Raw genomic sequence first — 21,627 nt, forward strand, 5'->3', positions numbered from 1 at the left:
TACATTAAAGTATATTACTTGGATACAGGATGTACTGTGGGTAGTGTTCAACTTGGGGGAAATAACTATTCATCAGTCAAGAGAATGCTGCAGATGATAGCAAGGTTTCATTGCTAGTGATTGATCTGATATATTGAGAATTAATGCAGTCTAATCAATGATGAGAATACTCTTGATCATTCTTTTTACTGCTGTCACAACATGCCAGAACAGAATGCTTCTCGTTTGAGCCAGAGACTAAAAAGGTATAATTCAGTACATACAACTATATCAACATGCTGCTCACTTGCATAACTCCGAGAACACTTCCTAAAATTACTGAGGGACTTGTAGGTAACACTGCGAAAGGCTTTGCAGCATTGACTGTGCTGGGTGTACCTTTGTCACGTTCTCCAGTCAGAATAACTGCACTGGATCAGTTTTCTTCTTGCTTTTGATTGGAGTGGCCTGCAAGCATACTTCAATTGCCAGCAATGCATTAACCATATTGGCGTACCTCTAGTTATGTTTAGCCAGAAAGGATAATGACATCAAACTAATAAAACAGATGGTTTTAAAAATAAATCTGGTAGTTTCAAAAGCACCATCACAGAAACTAGCTCTTCAACAGAATTTAAATTCCCCAGCTGGTGTGGTAGAATTTTAACTCACGATGCCAGATTAAAAATAAAAATCAAAAATAAAATTGCATATGTAAGAAATCCAAAACAAAATATATTAGAAATATTTAGGTCAGGCAGCATTTGTGGGAGGAATTCTGTTAAAGGATCTTCAACTTGAAACGTTAACTGTTTCTCCTTCAGTAGATGCCATCTGACCTGCTGAGTGTTTCCAACATTTTGTTTCTGTGCCAGATCTTAAACTAGAATTAACCAATTGTAGAAGTGAGAAAAAGAAAATTTCTTTCAAAAGGAAATGATTATATTCAACTATTAGTATTAAACTAGTAATCAGTTAACTGTTCAAAAATATAAAACTCTAGATAATATACTCTAGTATTAATGATGCCTCTTCTATTTAACCATTTAGATATGAAGGACATTTTCACAAGTCATACACTGTTCACAGCAACTTCCAGTCAGTTTTAAGCAAAAGAAATATCAATTTATTTCTTTTGAATATAAAAAGGGTCTATACAGTCATAATATAAAACTGAACACAGGCCAGACTTTACAAGTACAGTAACTGCATGGATTCAGATTCTGCAACAATGAGTTAGCATTCACATGGCTGAATGCACTAACTGCCAGAAACACCAGGCTCATTTGCCTAGTCATGAAACACAAGTTGAGTGTACATATGCACATCTTTTTATAAACTTGGCATTACTTTCTTCCTGGGGAATCAACCGGTTTCTGGGCAGCAGCCAGATAAAGTTGGGAGTTCTTTTGCACGACCTGTTCCTCTTTACTGTATCTCTCCAACGTAGAGTCTTTTATCACTGGATGCTGATAGAACTGATGGAATAAAAAAAATGTTGATCTGTCACTGCAACAACCACTCAGTTAAATGCATTGCAGTTTCTAAACTATGATGGTTTTATCCAGCACTTGCAACAAAAGCTCCATTGCACAGCAAAATAAATTCGACATTAATAGGGCTACAATTCGATAAGTCATGCAATTCCTGCAGCAAGACTACCAAAAAACTTGCTTCAAACATAAATTGAAATGCATATCCCCAATTCTTTAAGCTATTCAATAACATGTTCATAAACTTTATTACATTACAGATAATTCATTAGCTCACTAAATCACATCTCAGAGTAGCTATAGTTTTATCTAGGATTTTAATGTTTTCTAAACAAACTCAGCTTGTGGTTCAAAGATAATGAACTTGAGCAGCATAAAATATGGTACAGAATCATTTGCAAATTCAGACAGGAGAAAAAAGGGTCTCATTTATCCAACATATTTCATATTGAGATATTCTGAAGTGCTTCACAGCCAATAAATTCAAGCAAGGTGGCACAGTCGAGAAGTCACCAGTGTTAGAAGTCGGGAAACAAAAGCCTGCTCCATTTTAGCAGTGACATGAGATATCTTACAACCTTAGTTTAAGGTGTCTGAAAGCATGCCAATAATACACCACTTACTGATTGGTTCTTCAGGATGAAATGCCACCTCATTCACCGAGCCTGCATGTCCTGGTAACTTGTATAGAATTCTTCGCGATGTTGTATCCCAGACATAGACAAATCTGGAAGAAATAATGCCAACATTCACTGCTGATGGGTTTAATGTTATTTGTAAATTTTCAACAGCATTCACTTACATAGATTTAGTGTCATCATCCTGAATCAGGTGCTTCATCAAAGTGTTACCAAACCAAAAAAAAAACAGAGATCAAATCACATAACGATTTTTGGGCAGATACCAGAAGGCTTGGTCAAAGACAGCTTTTTAAGGACTATCTTCAAAATGAATACAGCTACAGAGGCAGAGGGGCTTTGGGAGCTGCAGCTCTCAGTAGGTGGCTGCTCAAAGGAACAGAACTGCAGGAGCAAAGTATCATGGAGCTGAGGTTGAAGATTACAGAGATAGGGAGGGTGAAACCGAGAGTGATTTGAAAACAGGAGGAAAATTTTGATGTACTAAATTAATGAAACAGAAATATGTAACATTGTACTGCGCCAAAGAAACGTCCCTAATATCCAGTAATTTACTTTTAATACATTCCCCTACTCTCCATATATTCCTCAACTTTAAAAAGATCAGAGCTTTAGAACTAGTAGACTTTCACCACAACATATTACTCGTTGTTATGTGAACCACTGCTATATGTACTTAAGGGTAAATTTCACCACTTCACAAATGAAATTTCAATAATTTCCTTCACCCATCATTCCTGAAATTGAAAGCATGTTCCAAATACAGTTCAGGCAAATATCAGGGAAACAATACATTCAAATATAATACACACAGCCCATGGCCTGGTAAGTTATCACTTAACAAATCAAATGCAAATGAATAATAATAAATGTATAAATTAAGATCAAAGTATTCATGAAATAATATTTACCTGTCTGCAGATCCAGCTGCTATTTTGCTTCCATCAGTTGACCATGAACATCTTAGGAGGTTCTACAAGAGATTGCATGATGTCAATTGTGAACATTCTGCTAGAAAGGCAGACATACTCCAACTTGCAAACCAATAAGTTTATTCACCAGTTGACTAATAATTCACAGAGCAACTTATTCCAGATATTAAAATCATACACCAGAAAATACTCTGATCTACAGCAGTAGTCCATATTATCAGGTCAGAAATCATTAGGCTTTGAATGTAACCAGATAATGATAATCAAAATAAGAATAAATAACTGAAAGTGTTGTTTTGATTCAGTTTCCCTTTCCCAGTGAAAAAACAAATGCAAGTATCATGACTACAACAAATTCCAAAATACAGACTATTTTCCTGCTTCATATTCTCAAAGCACACTAGCACCATTATGTTATTTTTGCTTTTCCAAGCTAACAGTTTTAATTGAAGATAATGGCACCTACCTTTTCAAAGTTGTGCACGTTACCCTGGAATATTTTTACACACCTCTCTTTTGGAGCAAATGGTCGCACATCCCAGACTCTCACTGCAAATCAAATCATAGATTGCAATCGACTTTTCTTCCAATTCAGAATTTTTTTTTGCTGAAAATGCCACATAAATACCACAAAGATCTCCGGCAAACTCACCCACCAGTTTATTGTGTGGCTTGTATCAATCTTCACTCAATTAACATAGCACAATATCAAAAGGTAAAAACATAATGTAGGGAAACTTTACTTCCCTCTCCCTCCCCATTTTGGTTCAGATCAAGATTCACAAGTTTGCAGATGAAACTGCCAACTGTTCTGAGCTTGTCAATCTCAATAGAACCATTGGGAGTGGAGCTACATTTGGTCTTGATGGCTAGACAGTAGGAAAGAAAAATACAGCTACAGTTCCCATTTCTTATTTTGATGAATTCATTCCAGCAAGTCTATAAAGTGAATATGTAGATATGCAGACAAGGATTACCCTATTTGGAGCAAAAAGCTGCTGTTGCTGGAAATCATAAACAAAACCAAAAAAAAAATGCTGGAAGTACTCAGCAGGTCAAACAGCATCCATGGGGAAAGAATCCAAACCAATGTTTCATGTTAAGGACTTTTCATCAGAACTAGAAAAGTAAGAGAAAACAAGCAAGTTGCAGAGGAAGGGAGGTAGAGGGATAGGATGCAGACCAAAATTGCAAAAGTAATAATCACTTCAAAAACAGCAGTTAGAGACAACAAGATAATAAAACAAATTTGAAACAGAAAAGTACAGGCAGCATAGAGAAAAAAGGAGGTCGGTTACCCAAAATTGTTAAATTCAGTATTGAGTACAGAAGGCTGCAGCATGCCCAGACCGAAGGTGAAGAACTGTTCCTCAAACTTACATTCTGCATTGCTAATGTATTGTAGGAGGCTGAAAACAGAGGTCATATTGAGAGAACTAAAGTGACAGAAAGCTCACAATCACCCTGGAGGATTGAACATAGGTATTCTCCAATGCAGTCATCAAATCTGTTTTGTTTCTCCAATTTATAGGTGACCACATTATGAGCACTAAATGCAATACACTAAATTGGAAGAAGTGCCAGTGAATTGCTGTTTCATCTGAAAGGGGAAAGGAATAGTTAAAGGACAGGTGTTGTACCTCTGTCGATGCATAGGAAATTGGCATGGGAAGGGGAGTGGTTGATGGATTTGGAAGGAGAGAGAGAGTCAGGAAGGAGAGTTTTTTTTCAGAATGCTGTAAGGGAAGGGGAAAGATCTGTCGTATTGTGGAATCCTGATGAAGGTGACAAAAATTATGGAGAACAATTTGTTGAATATTGGGTCTAGTTGGTTGGATGAAGGCAATGGGAACCCTATCTTTCTTCTGGCTGGGAGGAGAGGAGCCATGAGTAGAAATCTGCAAAATAGAGCAAATGCAGTTGCGAGCCCCGCCAACTATGGTAGGAGTAGAAGCCATGGTTAAGGGAAAAGGCAGACATCTTAACACCGCAGACAAGACAGAAAGGTGGTGAATGGGATGGAGCCCTTATAGGAAAGCAGGCTGGGTGGTGTTGTGGAGAGAGCTGCACTATATTTTCTTAAGAAAGAGAAAGAGATGTCAAGGAGGAGAATGGAAGAGTCAGATATGGACTATGTGAAAACAAGGGAAGTGTGAAAACTGAAAGCAAAAGGTAATTGAATTTATGTGTTAGTGCAGGAAGCAGTACTTATACAGTTATTAATGTAATGGAAGAATTAAGGATGGAGGCCTGAATATAATTGGAAGAATCCCAAAATCCAAACAGGCTGTCTTAGCTTGGGCCCATGCAAGTTCCCAGAGCCACACCTGCAACTTGGAAAAAGTTGAATCAATTGTATATTGCATTGCTCTTTTCTCTTCAAACTTTCTCAAGTGTCAAATAGCTCGCTGGCGTGGCTGATAAGTGCCAAATGGCCGACAGTAAAGATGCTTCAGAGCAATTGACACCCATGGATCTGCACGTCAAAGCAGAGGCACTGGCAATTTGAGTAGAGAATTGGTTGCACTGTAAGCAGAATGCAGAAAATGACAGCAAGGCGTTATGAATGTTTCTTATTCTTGCAAGTCATCAAGTCCTTTAAACTTGTTGGTATGGTTTCCAGTCTATGCAGTTCGCTATTCGCAACTGGTTGGCAACAGTTGGTCACACAAACTGCAGCAGGCCAACAGACAACAGATAGCATTTAACTCTATGAACTTACTATCATTCTTGTTTGGGACAGAGATGATTCTAGAATCCAGTACTATTCTAGGATGTCAGATTATAACCTAGACAATGCATCAGTGCAATACTTGCTGAAAGTGCTATCATGACTAGGGAACATTCTGTCCTAATCATTACAGCTGTAATTGGGAATGCTCTGTCTCAAAGCTCAGCAAAAGCAGATTCAGCAGTAAAATTCAAAATTGAATAAAACTGTAACACAAATAAGTTTTCAGAGAAAGGGGGAAAGAACAGTTGAGCCAGATATTTCCGACAAGCAATTGGTACAGACACAAATGGCCACCCTCTGGGCAGTTACATTCAATGACATTCTATTTATGTGATTCTGAGAGCAAACTTTCTGTCCAAAAGTTGCCTTCATAAAAAGTGAGGCAATTCAATGGATAAGAAGAAGTTATTTTAGGACATCAACAGGATGTCATGAACCACTGAATGGATGCAAATAGGAACTTTTTCCACACAAGATTTCCAAAATAGTCACAGGATTGTTATCAACTTACTGATTTTATACTTTAAGGCTACTGAATCAAATGGTCAATCATTCTTCCTCTTGAAATACATTTTTATTACCTGTATTGTCCATAGAATTAGAAAGAAGATAAGAGCCATCTCCGCTTAAAGCCAAACCAGTCACCGAGTCTGTATGACCACGCATGGTGTAAATTAACTTGTTTTGTCGCAGGTCCCAAACCTAAATAGAAAAGTTCCTATAAGTAGATAATTTGTCACAGCAATATTTAAAAAAGATTCAAAATCTGCCATAGCAATTTTTTGTTATTCTTGGTGTTAACTGCAAAGTGAATAAGTCACGATTTTTAAAATCACTTATCTATTTTGCAGTTAAACTTTGAATTTTGCATCATGCATCAGAATGTGGAAATCTCCCTGGCATGTCACAAACCTACAAATACTGTCTATCTAAAAATCTTTTTTTTAAGAACCAACCTCAACAACATATAAAGTTACCCTAATCGATATGCATCTGAAAAACAATTCATGGATAGGTTTCTCATTTTTGGCAAGAATTCTGACTTATTTTTGAAGAGTTTTATTCACTATACAACATATTCACACAGCACTGCAAATAAAATGGCCTAGATTGTGCTCATTTTAAGATGTTCAAATCCAGGAGTCTTCTGGGATGCCTTCACACCAATCCCATTTCCCTTTAAAAGCACTCGTGATGAGTAGACAAAATGAAGAACATGACAATCATTTGCATTTGCCCTTCCATTCCAAATGCACAAAATCCCAAAACAGAGGTTAAGCTATGTTCAGAAATGTGTTCACCATGATAGGAAATATTTTTTCTCACTCGTGTCAATTTTCTCCCATTCTAACAGGTATAGACTGCTATTAGGAAGGTCCATGGGTTGCAGTTATTCGTTGGAACTGTACATGAACGGCAACTTTCAAGTGGCAGCAGATGAAGGGATATAGAATGAAAAGTGAGAAGGGACATAATCTCATTCATTGACAATAAACGCACAGTTTTAGCGCAGGATGTTATTTTACAACATGGACTGGGCAACTGGTAAATGATATTTATACCATAAGTGTGCCAGACAATGACCTGCTCCATCAAGAAAGTTAACCACCTACACTGGGCATTCAATGGCAATACCACTGCCAAGTCCCCAATGCCAATATCCTGGGGGTGCAGGCACACAACTGACCAGAAACTGAACTGGACCAGCCAGGTAATTACTGTGGCGACAGGAGCAGATCAGAGGTTGGGCATCCTGAAACAAGTGACTTACCACCTGACACCCAAAAAATCTTTCAGCCCATCTACAAGGCACAAATCAAGAATGTGATGGGGATGTTCAGCTCCAATCACACTTAAGAAGCTCAAAACAATCCAGGGTTAAGCAGGCTACTTGACTGGTACCCTACCCACACCATAAAGACTCACACCCTCCACCTCCTGAGCATAGTGACCACACAGTATACCATCTACAAAATGCAATGCAGTTACTTATCCTTGGCTACTCCAACATCACCTTGCAAACCTGCCACCTCTACCAACAAGAACAATGGCTTCAGGCAAATGGGAACACCACCATCAACAGGTCCCCTCCAAGTTAACACAACATTTTGACCTGTAAATACATCATTCCTTCAGAGCTGCTGGGTTTAAATCTGGGAACTCTCTAACAGTTTGAGAGTAACTTCACCAGATGAAACAGAGGTTCAAGGCATTGGCTAACCACCAGCTCCTCAAGGGTAACCATGGAAACGCACAAGGTAAAGTTGGTCAGTGTTCCCATACTCGCACCCTCCTGCTAACCCCTAATAGAAATTTCCTTGTTTAGGAATTGGACAACAAGAGAATAAAAATTACATGTGGCCCGCATTACAGCATAGTATTCTATTAAAGTATCATGGACACCTCAGTAAGCTACTGGAAGTTTTCTTTGAGGAATCAACATTCCCAGAAACAATTCACTGAAATAAGCGCCTTATATAATAACACCCATAGTTTTTCCTACTAGACATCAACAGCTGCACAACAGATTTTAATAACTACCACTATCATATATGTGAACACTGGAAGATCATTCAGCTAGTTAGAAATGGAACTGAACTGATATTTATTAGAGACTGGTCTGCAGCACCAACAAAATGAATCTATACAAAATATTTCTTGGGTTCGCCAAGCCAATCGGTCTATTGCTAAAGAAGCCTACCTGCTAAACCCAAACTCAAAGTGCACACCAGTGTTCAACTAAGACTGAACCAAGAAAGTAAGAGAAATGTAGGGTTATTTTAGGAAATATAACAAAAGCTGAGATATTCCAAAAATCAACATTTTTTATTTTATTAGCCCTTTTAATGAGTTCAATTTTACATTCTTGTGCAAATAAATTATTTACTTCAAAGTGCATCTTACCTTAATGTCATTATCAATACCACCAGAGATAATCTGATCACTTGTGTCATTAAACGTTGCTGCTAGTACTTGGTATGTGTTTTGAAATGTATGGATTGCAGCCTTCTTCCTAATGTCCCATAGCTGGGTTCAGAAAAATAAATGCAATTTAGTTGTTGACATACATTTAAAGATAACAAAAGTCATAAACAAGGACAAGAAAGAAAAGCAGTGAAGGGCAAAAGAGACACACTCCTTTGGAATTTTTTTTGCTATTAAGCAGAACCTTCCTCACACATCACCTTTTATGAATTTTAGCAAATGATAACATTTTACAGCTTGTACATTTTACAACCAATGTATCTTTCACATTTTTCTCCTTTCTTGATAGCATTAACCTTTTTAATGTTACAGCTCCATAGTTATCAAAGATTTCTGGTACTTGTTCAAATGGAAATTCCTGATGTACAAAACCAAACAGTGGACGTCCATGGGATAAGGTACCACAGCCACACAGATCTCATTCTTAGCCAACACATACTTTCTAATAGGGAATGGATCAACAACAAGCAGAAATAGAAGTTACAGCTAATCCTTTGCTCCCTAATCTTTGTACTTGAGCCAATGATAATGTGGAACCTCAGGTGGATTCAAATTTCCAAATTCAGCACAGAACCAAGGCAGAATCTGGGACATGCCTGGTCTGTGCAACTCAGATGTTGACTGGATAAACTCCAGTCATAAGCAGGATCCAACTATTCAGACAGAAGGATATTTCTTTCGTGCTATTAAGTTTTCAGTCCTTTTGAAATTGTGAACAAATCTAGCAAGTTTTTACTTTGCAAGGCTTCTGTTAACTATTAGACTGGAAAAACTCAGTGTGCCTCAAATGTTAAATTGTGATCACCTTCACTGTTCCATCATCGCTTCCCGTACAGACTAACTGTGGTCCCCGTCTGGCTGGGTAACATGAGTTCACAAAGGACGTGTGGCCTTTTAGTCTCTTGATTCTTTCACCCGTTTCACTGTCCCACACTGCTACAGTTTTGTCTGTTGATGCTGAGAAAAGCAGGCTGAGGATAAAACAAATTAAAGGAAGTTCATGAACATTAGGCCAGCATTTAAACTGGAGTAGGTGAAGGTGTATATTTTTATTAAATGTACAGTTCGCTTATTTTATCTGATGAAATTTAGTTACTTCAGCCTTTTCTTTTTATGATCTCATTTACAAATCTATTAATTACTGCTCACTGCAATACCTTTCAGTCCAGTGTCTATACCAGACTGGCAGAGATGTGAGCATGTGACTCAAATCATATTCTAAACTGAAGAGGAAATATAGAGTAATGGAAAAGCAAATCTGATCAAGGGTCATCATTCTGAAATGGTAACTGTGTATTTCTCCACAGATACTGCTTAACACAAGTATTATCAGTTTTTGATCTTATTTAATAAAATACAAGGTAGCACAGCTTGTAGAACTGCTGCCTCATAGCTCCAGCAACGTAGTTTCAGTCCTGACCTCTGGCATTGTCTGCTTGGAGTTTGCATATTCTCCCCTGATTGTGTGGGTTACCTTCCACATCCCAAAGGCATGTGGGTTGTTTAATTGCCCCTAGTTTGAAGGGGAATGGTAGAATCTGGTGGGGCCAGGTTGGAGGTGGGAAGAAGAGAGTTGAGGTGTATATGGGAAGAATAAAATGGAATCTATAGGATGAGTGCAGATGGCTGCTTGATGGTCAGTGTGGACTTGATGGTCAGTGAGAGGGCCTGTTTCCGTGCTATATGACTCGATAATAAGCTCAAGTAGTTTGACACCAAATTTTAGACTGTGAAGAAGGGAAGGCAGAGAAGTTCTACCATAATTTTGAGATACATGAGATGGTGAAATCAACAAAGTAAGAATAGGGAAAGGTAAAGATTGTTAAATGGTATATTCTTTTATATATTAAAAAAAAGAATTTAAGGCAACTGGCCTTTTGAATTCCTCTCTTTAAAAATTGCTGCATTTTTAAAAGGAACATGCAAAATAATCACACGGGAAAGTTAGACTACAATCCAAGTTTGTCCTAGATTTTGAAGAAATCGCATACTACGTGTTGATACAGAACCATATCAATCAGTAAAGAAATCAGGCCTCTTAATTGTGACAACCGAGTACAATATTACAGTACCTGCCATCTGTGTTATAATGCAATTCCATGACTGCTCCACTGTGGCCTTTTAATGTAGCATAATTATCGCAGTCTCCATAAACATTCCAAAACACTATATAAAAAAAGGACCAAGAGACAATACATGAAGGTTCATATCACATGGCCTTTGTGGACTTTCCAAAACATCATAAGCTTTTAGCGGCCTGCAGGTAAGATAAATCCAAAGTAAGAAAATTTAACATACAGATATTATGTTAAGTTTGAACAGAAACTCAAAATACCAAAAAGGATTCAGTCAGGCAACATCCTCGAGAAAAAAAATGTCTGGAGGTTCACATGCAGTCAAAACACCTGTATGAAGCCTTTAGGCCAAATAGTCATTTTCTTTACTGAAAATTCTTATACATCTGCAGCATCAAATTCAGTGTTCTTTCTGTAGTTTTTCCTCTCCTCGTACCCTCCCCTCCACCAAAAGTTCTGATTTAGATTCTGATTTCCAGTAGAGACTAATCAGTCTTTTTGGCATCTTGGTTTGGTTTCAACTGACATTTGTACACAACTAAACCTTTCATGACATCTGGAACCAACGTAATCTCCAATACTGTATTTCTAAATCCTTCTGGAAGATACTGGCATTGATGGCAAGATCAGGATCCATTGCCCACCCCTAATTTCTTCATGGTCAACTGAATTGATTCATTAATTCTTGGTAATCCCAAGTAACTTAAGCGTTCAAAATTCTAAGATGAAGAAATGAAGGTATTACAGTATATGTTAGGGTGCATCAAATTGTTCCAAAGTATCGCATTCTTGGGTTCAGGGGATTTTTTTCCAAAATCTTTAGAAAGTTGGAATATTGCATTTGCAGATGGTACACACTCCAGCCACAGAATACAGGTTGTGGAGACAGTCAATAGTCAGGGTGATAGGTGTGATGCCACTTAAATGGGCCACTTTATTCTGGATGACATCAAACTGTGGCATCACTGGAGATGCATTTACATGGGTAAGTGGATGATTTATCCCTCAAAATAATAGCAGTCACTGTTCACAGAATAGCCCTTCTTGCTCGGCTTTTGTTGCTGCAGTATTTATTTGATTGGCCCAGTTATTTTTGGTTCAATGGTAGCCCCCTAGGAAATGTGCAGTCAGGGGACATGGCAATGGTCATTCTGTTGAATAGTAAAGGGAGGTATTAAATTCTAACTGGAGATGTTAACTGCCTGGCATGAATGTTACTCAGCAGCCAAAGCCTTAAGGTTGTCCAGGTCTTGCTGCACATAGGCAAAGACTACTGCATCATCTGAAGAGCTACAAATGACATTGAACACTGCACATTGAATATCCTCAGTTCTGAACTTATGATGGAGGAAAGGTTATTGATGAAGCAGCCATGACTAGGCTTAGTACATTGTCCCAAGAAGCACCTGCAAAGATTTTGAGATGACTGGTTCCCCACAATTATAACCTCCTTCCTTTCGTGGCTGGAACTGTACCTCTCACAGAATAGTTTTCAAATGATGTCCATCGATTTCAGTTTTACCAGGGCTTCATGATACGAGACTCGATTAAATGTTGTCTCAGTTTCAGTGTTGGTTGTACTTTGTCCTCCAAATCAGATGATCCCACACTTAAGTCCCACTACAGATTCTCAAGCCCAAAATCTATGCACTATTGATGGTGCACTGAACTGTCACAGGTGTCATCTTTCAGAAATGAGACACTAAACCAACACTATCTATTCCCTCAAACAGATGCAAAAGATCCTAGGCCACTAACTCAGAGTTTGTAATGCTATCACTAGTGTCTTCGCTGACATTAAATCGCTCAATTAACATCCCTAAAATTGGATTATCTGGTCATACTTTCATGGTTAGTTGCAAGAGTTTGCTGCCACATTTCCTAATTTACCATAGTAAAAACACGTCAAAAGTACCTCACTGATTGCAAATTGCTTTGGGTCTTTCCATATTGGAAAAATTAAGTCTTTCTTATACGAAACTCTGGCACCTCCATTCGAAATCAGCTGTTATCAGTTACGAGCCAAAGAACCCAAATGAAGAATGAACAGGTCATTGACAAGTATCACCTGACAGAGCAGCATTTACCATTACTTTACTAATAACTGAGAGTATACTCATAGGTGGAGTTTGATTTATCCTTTACAACTAGGATCACTTGACAATTTTCCACATTGTTGAGTAGATGGCAGTGTTATGGCAAGTGGCAGAACTGGTTCTGAAGCATGTTTGTAGCAGTACAACCAGGATGTTCTCATGGCCACAGTCTTTGTAGCAGCATGCTCAGTTGTTACTTGATTTTGTGTGGAATGAGCAAATTGATCAAAGGTTAGCTTCTATGATGGTAGAGACTTAGAAGGATGCAGAGGTGGATTATCTATTTGACAGTTCTTACAGAAGACAATTTTAAATGCTTCAGATTTGTCTTGTGTTTCGAAGGGAATGATTAGGGACATTTACTGTTTTATTTCAAATACGCTCAGGGTATTTGCAAGAAGCTTTTATGAGAGTCACAATTTATCAGCTGAAACTAGTCCCTATATAACCAACAATAAATCCTTCACAAATGTTACACAACTCAATATCGCAAGATACAAGACGGAATGAGCAAAGCCCTGCATTTGCTCTGCTGGGTATTTTAAACATTCAAATGAGAAGATAAACATTTTCCCCTCAGTAATATTATGCCAACTAATCAACCCATGGTTGATTACTTTGATTTCCCTACATAAGAAAAATCTGTTGATTCTAGTCCTGAATGTATCAATATCTTTTGGGGAGAGAAACGTCCTGGATTTCTGCCAAATCTTTTGTACAAAAGTGCTTTGCCTATTTAACTCATATAGACTAGCTAATTTTGAAACTGTGTACTCCTGATTCTCTTTGAGAGGATACATCTGTCAAAGTCAGTTATCATTTTAGCATCTTAATTAGAGAAACTTCAACTATCTAAACTCATGTGAATAGGAATTTATCTAAACCCTTATTTAACTCTTTAAACCACTTGCTAAGAGTGTGACATTAAATACTGGTATCGTCATGGCAATTAGATGGGTCAATTCTAGGTGAATTCTGATGAAGATTCACTGCAACTTTAGTATCACTTTCTTGCTGTTGAATTCCAGTTTTCTTGGTAATAGCTGACATTCCATTAACCTTTGGTTACTTTTTGTACTTAACTTTTAGCAATTTACATGCACTGAAACTCATTTTGCTCTACCACAATTTCTGTTCATTCACCCATTATGAAGGTGCAGTGATTTGCCTTGAATTCAAAGCAGATGACCTCATATTTGCACCATTAAATTCACTATAGAACACCAAAGAACAGAATTTAAACTTTGGTTTATATTGGTATAACGGGCAATAACTGCATCATCATTAATAAAGTAATCCTGTACAAGTAGTTCCAAAAATAGATTAATTTCAATTATATCTACCAAACACAGTAGTTTGTAATGACAGAAAAGAATTCAAAAACAAAAAGATAATTAAATGATTTTTCTCACTTACAGATGAGTCGGTCAAATCCTGCAGATGCCAGTGTTGATCCATTTGGGTGAAATTTACAACAATAAACTTCTCCCTCGTGACCCGTTAAAAGCATTATAGGAGCTTGAAGACTCGATGTTCTTGGGGGACCCTATGTGATTGGCATAATATCAAAAGAAAAAACGATCAGTATATCCATCCACACATTGCTAATAACTACCACCACTCCAGACATCTTGCATGGACTAAACAGGCCAAGGAAAATTGAAAAGCTCTCAACAAACTTCCAAATGAAATTGTTGCAAAGGGTCCAAACACAGATAGGGTGGTCTCTTTGCATAATACCTTGATTCAGTCTGCAAAGGACATCATGAGCTCCCAGTTACTCTCACCTTAATTCTCCATCCAATTCCCACCATTTCTGCCTTTCACCTCCCACATTGCTCCAACAAGGTCCATCGTAAGTTTGAGGAACAGCATCTCATCTACAAAGTAGGCTGTTATGATACTTGGGACTTAATATTCAGGTAAACAATTTCAGATAAAACCCTTTATCCTCCCCCCCAACAGATGTGACTGTACAAGGGTACAAGTTATCTCTGTATCATTTCGTCCCAACTGTTGATTTTTTTTAAGGTAATTGTTACCTTGACAATTTTGACTGCACCCTATTATTGACATTACCTGTTCTCTCCACTTCCCCTCGCTGCAACTTAAAAGTGCTTTTTTATCAGTTCTGTAGAAGGGTCCTTAACCTGAAACATCTTTTCTGAGTGGAACTACAGAATTGCTCTGGTAGACAGCATGGTTATAATAAAACTACTTGTAGAGAATAGCAGTAGGAGCACAAATCTCTCTGGAGGTGGTGTGCAACAAAACAAGTATTGGAACCTTTGTCACTGGGCACATTTCAATGAAAATAAATCCAATATACACATTCTATCGATCCATTTCGTAAGAATTTAGAAATCAAAGCTTCACTCCTTCAATCACCATTAATTGAGACCATTGTTGCATGCCTAAAATTAAAGCTTAAAAAAAATCCCAACATTGGAATATTCCAGCACCACATCGTAATATGGCCAAGGTGCTTACCACGACATCTTCTAGTCATGTGTAAATTTTAAACTCACACTCTCCTCAAACGACAAGTTTCTTATACTGACAGATCTTGGAGCTGTGGTTTATAGAATACCCATGAATCAGGTAGCTCTCCCAAAAACAGGCCTTTCCTAATCCCAAGTCCCACAAAATTCAGACTATTAATTTTGAATGTGAGAATGCCAGCAACTGAGGCAAGCTGGAAAAAAAGTTTTACTTTTATGAACACCAGGGTTTTTTTTTATGTACACAAGACGTTTAAAGTAAGGATTTTGGTCCATTATTCATCTTATATGCATTTCCAATTTATTTTTGCTAATGTTCAGCATTCCTGAGTATTCTTCACAAATAATGAAACATAGTTGTTATGATATTTACAATTATTTGCTGTTTGAGCCATTACAAATTGAACTTTTTTTGGCATTAAAGAACAGTACCTAGATGTAAACAAATTTGAATTTCTAGCAATGGAAGGGTTTTATTTTTTATATATATAAGTTCTGTACTGTCAGTGTTACTACTTTTCAAGTAACAAATTAAAGACAGAGGTCCTTTCTGTACTCACAGATGGGCCAATTGAATTAGATTAAGGGAATTTTTAAATCCCCCCTCAGTATTTATCCCTCAACCTCATCTGGCTTTATCGTGTTCATCTTGTGGTACCTTGTGACTATAACATTATTTTACAATGCAGTAGGATGGTTAGCTGTACGCCACTTTGTGATGTCCAGAAACTGAAGAGTGCAGTACAATGAAACTTTATTTCTTTACTGCTTGTATTTCTCATTCACTGGTTTCTTCTGTTTTAATTTTCTGAGTCTTGGAATTAGGAAACACTTGATGGAGAAGGGAGGACCAGGATGGTGGAAGGGATGTCAATCAAACAGGGTACTTTTTCCAGGATGGTGAACATTATTGTTTAAGTTGTTACTTGTATCTGTAATTGTATTCTTGACATGCACTTTGTGGATGGTGGAAAGGCTGTGCTACATCAGGAAATGAGCTGTTCCCTGCAAGATTTGCAGTCTCTAATCTGCCACTGCAGCCACACTGTGGTGGATCCAGTTAAGTTTCTGGTCAAAGGTGATGCCCAGGATCTAGATGGAAAGAAACTCAGAGGTAATGCTAATGAACAGTAAGAGCAAGTGGCTAAATTCTCTATGCAGAGATGCTCATTGCTTAGCACTTGTTACAATGAAGATTATTTGTCATTAATCAGCCCATGTCAGAATGTCGATTTGTTCTGGTGGATGCAGGCATTATTACTTAAATGTCTGATGAATTGATAATGGAAATTAACAGCATGCCATCATCAAACAAATCCAATTCTGCTGTTGTGATGTGTGTGTGTGTGTGTGTGTGTGTGTGTGTGTGTGTGGGGGGGGGGGGGGGGGGGGGGTGGGGTGGTGAAGGTTAGAATTGATGAAGATTAAAGTTCTCAATGAATCATGTAAAAAAAAATCGGAGAACTAGTTCCCTGGACAAAATTAAGATGGGTTTGATTGAGGCCTTTAGAATTATTTCAAATCAGGTGGAGGTAGAGCGATAATTTACACTTATAACTGAGTGCAGAAAACGTTGGCCAGGGCAGGTTAGAGAAGTGTCAGAGTCATAGCCTTTTAAATGAAATAACTTTAAAAGTAGTGTGGTGATAATGTAGTGATTGAGCTGAGAACGCTGATGCAATTATGGATGATACACAAGAGAGAAGGGAACAGATGTTCAGATAGGGAAAGGTAATTCAAGTGAGGGAAGCTAAATACCAAGAGACCAATTGGGTTGAAATGCCTCATTTTCACACTCATAATCTTTTTTTAAAACAAAGGGTCAACAGAAAGACACTCATCTGATTCATGCTTATGCCCTATGAAGTCCTCCTCATACCCTCTTGACTTCACTGTCCAAAGAATATACTGATGAAAGGCCATCAACTTGAACCCTCAGGTCTTTTCTGTTCCACAAATGCTCCATGATCTACTGCATCCTTCTGCCATCCTGTTTTAAATCGTATTCTCAATGCTTTGCATCATCAGTTCTTTTCTGGCTTCCCATTAAAAGGCATCCATGTTACTCTATGTATTGCATCCTCTCAAAAAGCCTCAATATCCCTGCTTTGGTATGAAGCCCACAATTACAAAAAATGATGGGGTCTTAGTTAACACTTTTAACTTCCTGCCTTTTATAATGTAACTTGTGCTAAGATCGAAATTGCAACAGTCTTTCAAATGAGATGTTAAATAATGTCCTTATCTGCTCTCTCAGAAAGGCATGAAAGATCTAATGGAAGGAACTATGTCAATGAAGAGCAGGGGTGTTCTCCCCAGTGTCATAGTCAATATTTATCTCTCAGGTGATGAAGGCCACTGACCCAGATCATTTACTCTGATCCATTCTTCATGGTGCTGAGCATTTCCAAACTTTTCTGTGGCTATATGCCAATTGGTTGTCATACTGCCTACTTTATAACAGTGACTAAAAGTACTAATTGGCTGCAGAGTGTTCTCATGTCATGAAAGGCATTATACCAATGCAATCTTCTCATTAGGGCCTTTTCCAACTCAGTCTGTTAAAAATACTGGAACCCTGTCATTTTCCCCAAGATTCTGAGAGAGACTGGCAGAATCTAGAACCAGGGACACACTATCAGCAGAATACAAAAGTCAGCCAATTAGGACTGAGAAGAGAAGTGTTTTTTTTAAAAAAACACAGGGTTGCAAAGCTTTGGCATTCTTTGCCTTAAGGTAGCTATAGATGCTCATTGATTTCTTTTTTTAAAAACATCAAGGGAATCAGAAGCTATGAAGACGAGTCAGAAAAGTGGACTTGAGGCACATGACCTGCATTGATCTTACAAAGTGGTGGTGCAGGTTCAAGGTACTGGCTGGCCTACTCCTGCTTTTACTTTTGTTCTCATTACTACAGGATGAGAATGGGCATTTGGTCCAATTTCTTATGGGAGTAAAGAGTCAACAAGATTCTGGTGGCCTGGACTCAAACAGACATGCTTTCTTTCCTACAAGACCATGTAATAGTTTCAATCAGTTGCATCAATTCCAGATTTTTTATTCCAAAATGAATTAATTAACTGAATTTAAACTTCTAGCTGCCATGGCAACACTACCTGATTTAGAACAAAAGACAATTTATTTGACCAGTGTCCAGTGCCTCAACTACTGATAAGGAAACAAAGATTCAAATCTTACAATGACAGCAAGTAATATAACTGGTGACCATGAAACTACATGCTTTCCATAAAACCCCATTAAGTTCACCTATTTCCTCAAGGGAGGAAATCAGAGATTGATATGAAAATGGAAATTACAGAGAGTTAATTGGAAAAGTAGACTTGATGTTCCAGATGAGTCACAGTCTTATTAAAAAGCTGATCCGAGAGATCAGTGACAGAAATCTTAGCTGGTCTTGTATGCATTTCCAGAACCACAGCATTATGCTTGAATGTACAAGATATGGGCCTCATTGGCAAGGTCAGCATTTAGATTCATAGAATCAGACAGCACAGAAACAGGCCCTTCAGCCTATCATGTCCATGCTGACCATCTGATGCCCATTCACGCTAATCCTGTTTACCAGCTTTGGTCCATAGTCTACTATGCCTTGCCAATTCAAGTGCTCATCCAGATGCATCTTAAAATGCTGTGAGTGTACCTGCCTCCACCAACACCTCAGGCAGTGCATTCCAGATTGCAACCACCTTCTGAGCAAAATAAAAATTCTTCCTCACATCTCCTTTAAACTTCTTACTCCTCACCTATGCCCCCGATCTCTAACACCTCTGCCACACAGAAAAGTTTCTTACCATCTACTCTATCTATGCCTTTCATAAGATATCTTTATTAGTCACATGTACATCAAAACACACAGTGAAATACATCTTTTTGCGTAGAGTGTTCTGGGGGCAGCCTGCAAGTGTCACCACGCTTCCGGCATCAACATAGCATGGACCCACAACTTCCAAACCCGTATGTCTTTGGAATGTGGGAGGAAACCGGAGAACCCGGAGGAAACCCACGCAGACATGGGAAGAACGTATAAACTCCTTACAGACAGCAGCCAGAATCAAACCCGGGTCTCTGGCGCTGTAATAGCGTTACACTAGCCGCTACATTAGCATGCCTGCCTGCCCTAATTTTCTACATCCCCATCTGTCCCCTCCCCGCTTCCTCTGTTCCAAGGAAAACAAACCCAAGCCTATCCAGCCTCTCCTCAAAACTGAAGCATTCAGTCCCAGGCAACATCTTGGTGAATCCTCTCTGCACCCTCTCCAGTTCAATCACATCTTTCTGATAGTGTGGCAGCCAGAACTGCATATGATATTACAGGTGTGACCCAACCAACGGTTTATAAGGTTATACCAATAGCTTCCTGCTCTTGTATTCAATTCCTAGCTAATAAATTTGAGAATCCTGTATACCTTCTTCACCACCCTTTTCACCTATGCTGTTGCTTTCAGGGATCCTTGAGCTTGTACACCATGGTCCCTTTGTTCCTTCCAACAACGGTATATGTCCTACCCCTACTAGACCTCCCCAAAAACACAAAACCTTACATTTGTCATGATTAAATTCTATCTGCCACTGTCCTACGCAATTTAACAATTGATCAACGTCATTCAGTAGCCTAAGGTTACCTTCCTCACTCCCACAAACACCAATTTTCATGTTATCTGCGAACTCACTAATCAAACCTCCTACATTCACATCTAAATATTTATTTTATTGTCCATCCCCAATTGATCTCTGAACAGAAGGATTTTTAATATCAATTCCAAGGTATTTTAAGGGTCAAAGACATCAGTGGGTCTGGAGATGGATACAGGCAACACGTGGGAAGACTTTTAATAGTTTCACAGTCAACATTAACTAAGTAACCTCATCTTAAATTCTCTAAGAGTGGATTCTGAACTCAAATCAATGATCCAGACCGGATATCAGTAACTTAACACTGTAGACTGGCAAATCTTGACAGCTCAGGGGAAATTAGGAGCTGGCAATAACTAGAGACACAAGAGACCACAGATGCTGGAATGTGGTGCAACACACAAAGTGCTGGAGGAACTCAGTGGCTTAGGCAGCATTTGTGGAGGGAAATGGACAGTTGACGTTTCGGGTTGAGACCCCCTCATCTGGACTGAGGGGGGAGGGAGGTTGGGGGACGATAGCTAAAATAAAAAGGTGGAAGGAAGGAGGGGAGGAAAAGGGAAGGAAGTATTGGTATATTATCATCACTTGTACTGAGGTACAGTGAAAAGCTTGTCTTGCATACTGATCATACAGGTCAATTCATTACACAGTGCAGTTACATTGAGTTAGTACAGAGTGCATTGATGTAGTACAGGTAAAAACAAGAACAGTACAGAGTAAAGTGTCACAGCTACAGAGAGAGTGCAGTGCAATAAGGTGCAAGGTCACAACAAGGTAGATCATGAGGTCATAGTCCATCTCATTGTATAAGGGAACCGTTCAAAAGTCTTATCACAGTGGGGTGGAAGCTGTCCTTAAGTCTGGTGGTACGTGCCCTCAGGCGCCTGTATCTTCTACCCGATGGAAGAGGAGGGAAGAGGGAATGACCCAGGTGGGTGGGGTCTTTGATTATGCTGGAGGGTTATGGACTGGGTGTACGTAAATGGGACTAGTGGAATAAAGTTTCGGCACAGACTAGACGGGCCGAACGGCCTCTTTTCTGTGCTGTAGTGTTCTATGGCTCTATGGGAGCGAGTGCTGGAGGGTGACAGGTGGCTGGGACTCTGGATCCACCTATCACCTGCCAGCTCTTGCTCCACCCCTCTAATACAGACCATCTCCCCTCTGTCTTTCAGTCCAGGTGAAGGGTCTCGACCGTCTATTTGCCTCCGCAAATGCTGCCTGACCCGCTGAGTTCCCTTGCTGGCAATAAGTGTTCGCGTCCCCAGCCGGCCGGTGAACCAACACAGAGGGCCGCCGCCTCCGAGCTCAGTAACGTGGCCACTGCCCCCGGACCGGACTCACCGCCGGCAGCACAGCCTGCTGCGGGCCTCCCTGCACCGAGGGCACCAGATCGTTACGAGGCCGCTTGACCTGCACCAGCGCCATCTCCTGCGCCTTGCGCTTCTGATCGATCATCTCGTCCACAGGCGCCGACTCCAACCGCCCGTCGCCAAGGCCAAATCCCCACGTCCCACCAACGCACCTCCTCATTGGAC

The 21,627-nt window shown here is 39.1% G+C and overlaps 1 protein-coding gene across 1 annotated transcript; it reads right to left on the reverse strand.

Moving 5' to 3' along the window:
* Nucleotides 1-156: 156 nt before the first annotated feature.
* snrnp40 (small nuclear ribonucleoprotein 40 (U5)) lies at nucleotides 157-21,617 on the reverse strand. Its single transcript, XM_052036217.1, has 10 exons — nucleotides 21,434-21,617; nucleotides 14,349-14,478; nucleotides 10,834-10,927; nucleotides 9,567-9,732; nucleotides 8,681-8,803; nucleotides 6,358-6,478; nucleotides 3,509-3,591; nucleotides 3,022-3,083; nucleotides 2,096-2,199; nucleotides 157-1,457 (listed from the first exon to the last, which is right to left on the reverse strand). The coding sequence occupies exons 1-10, from the start codon at nucleotides 21,545-21,547 to the stop codon at nucleotides 1,408-1,410; spliced, it is 1,047 nt and encodes a 348-aa protein (XP_051892177.1). The 5' UTR covers nucleotides 21,548-21,617; the 3' UTR covers nucleotides 157-1,407.
* Between the last annotated feature and the right edge of the window lie 10 nt (nucleotides 21,618-21,627).

This window comes from Pristis pectinata, chromosome 22 (genome assembly GCF_009764475.1).
Source record: "Pristis pectinata isolate sPriPec2 chromosome 22, sPriPec2.1.pri, whole genome shotgun sequence".
NCBI classification, from domain to species: Eukaryota; Metazoa; Chordata; class Chondrichthyes; order Rhinopristiformes; family Pristidae; genus Pristis; species Pristis pectinata.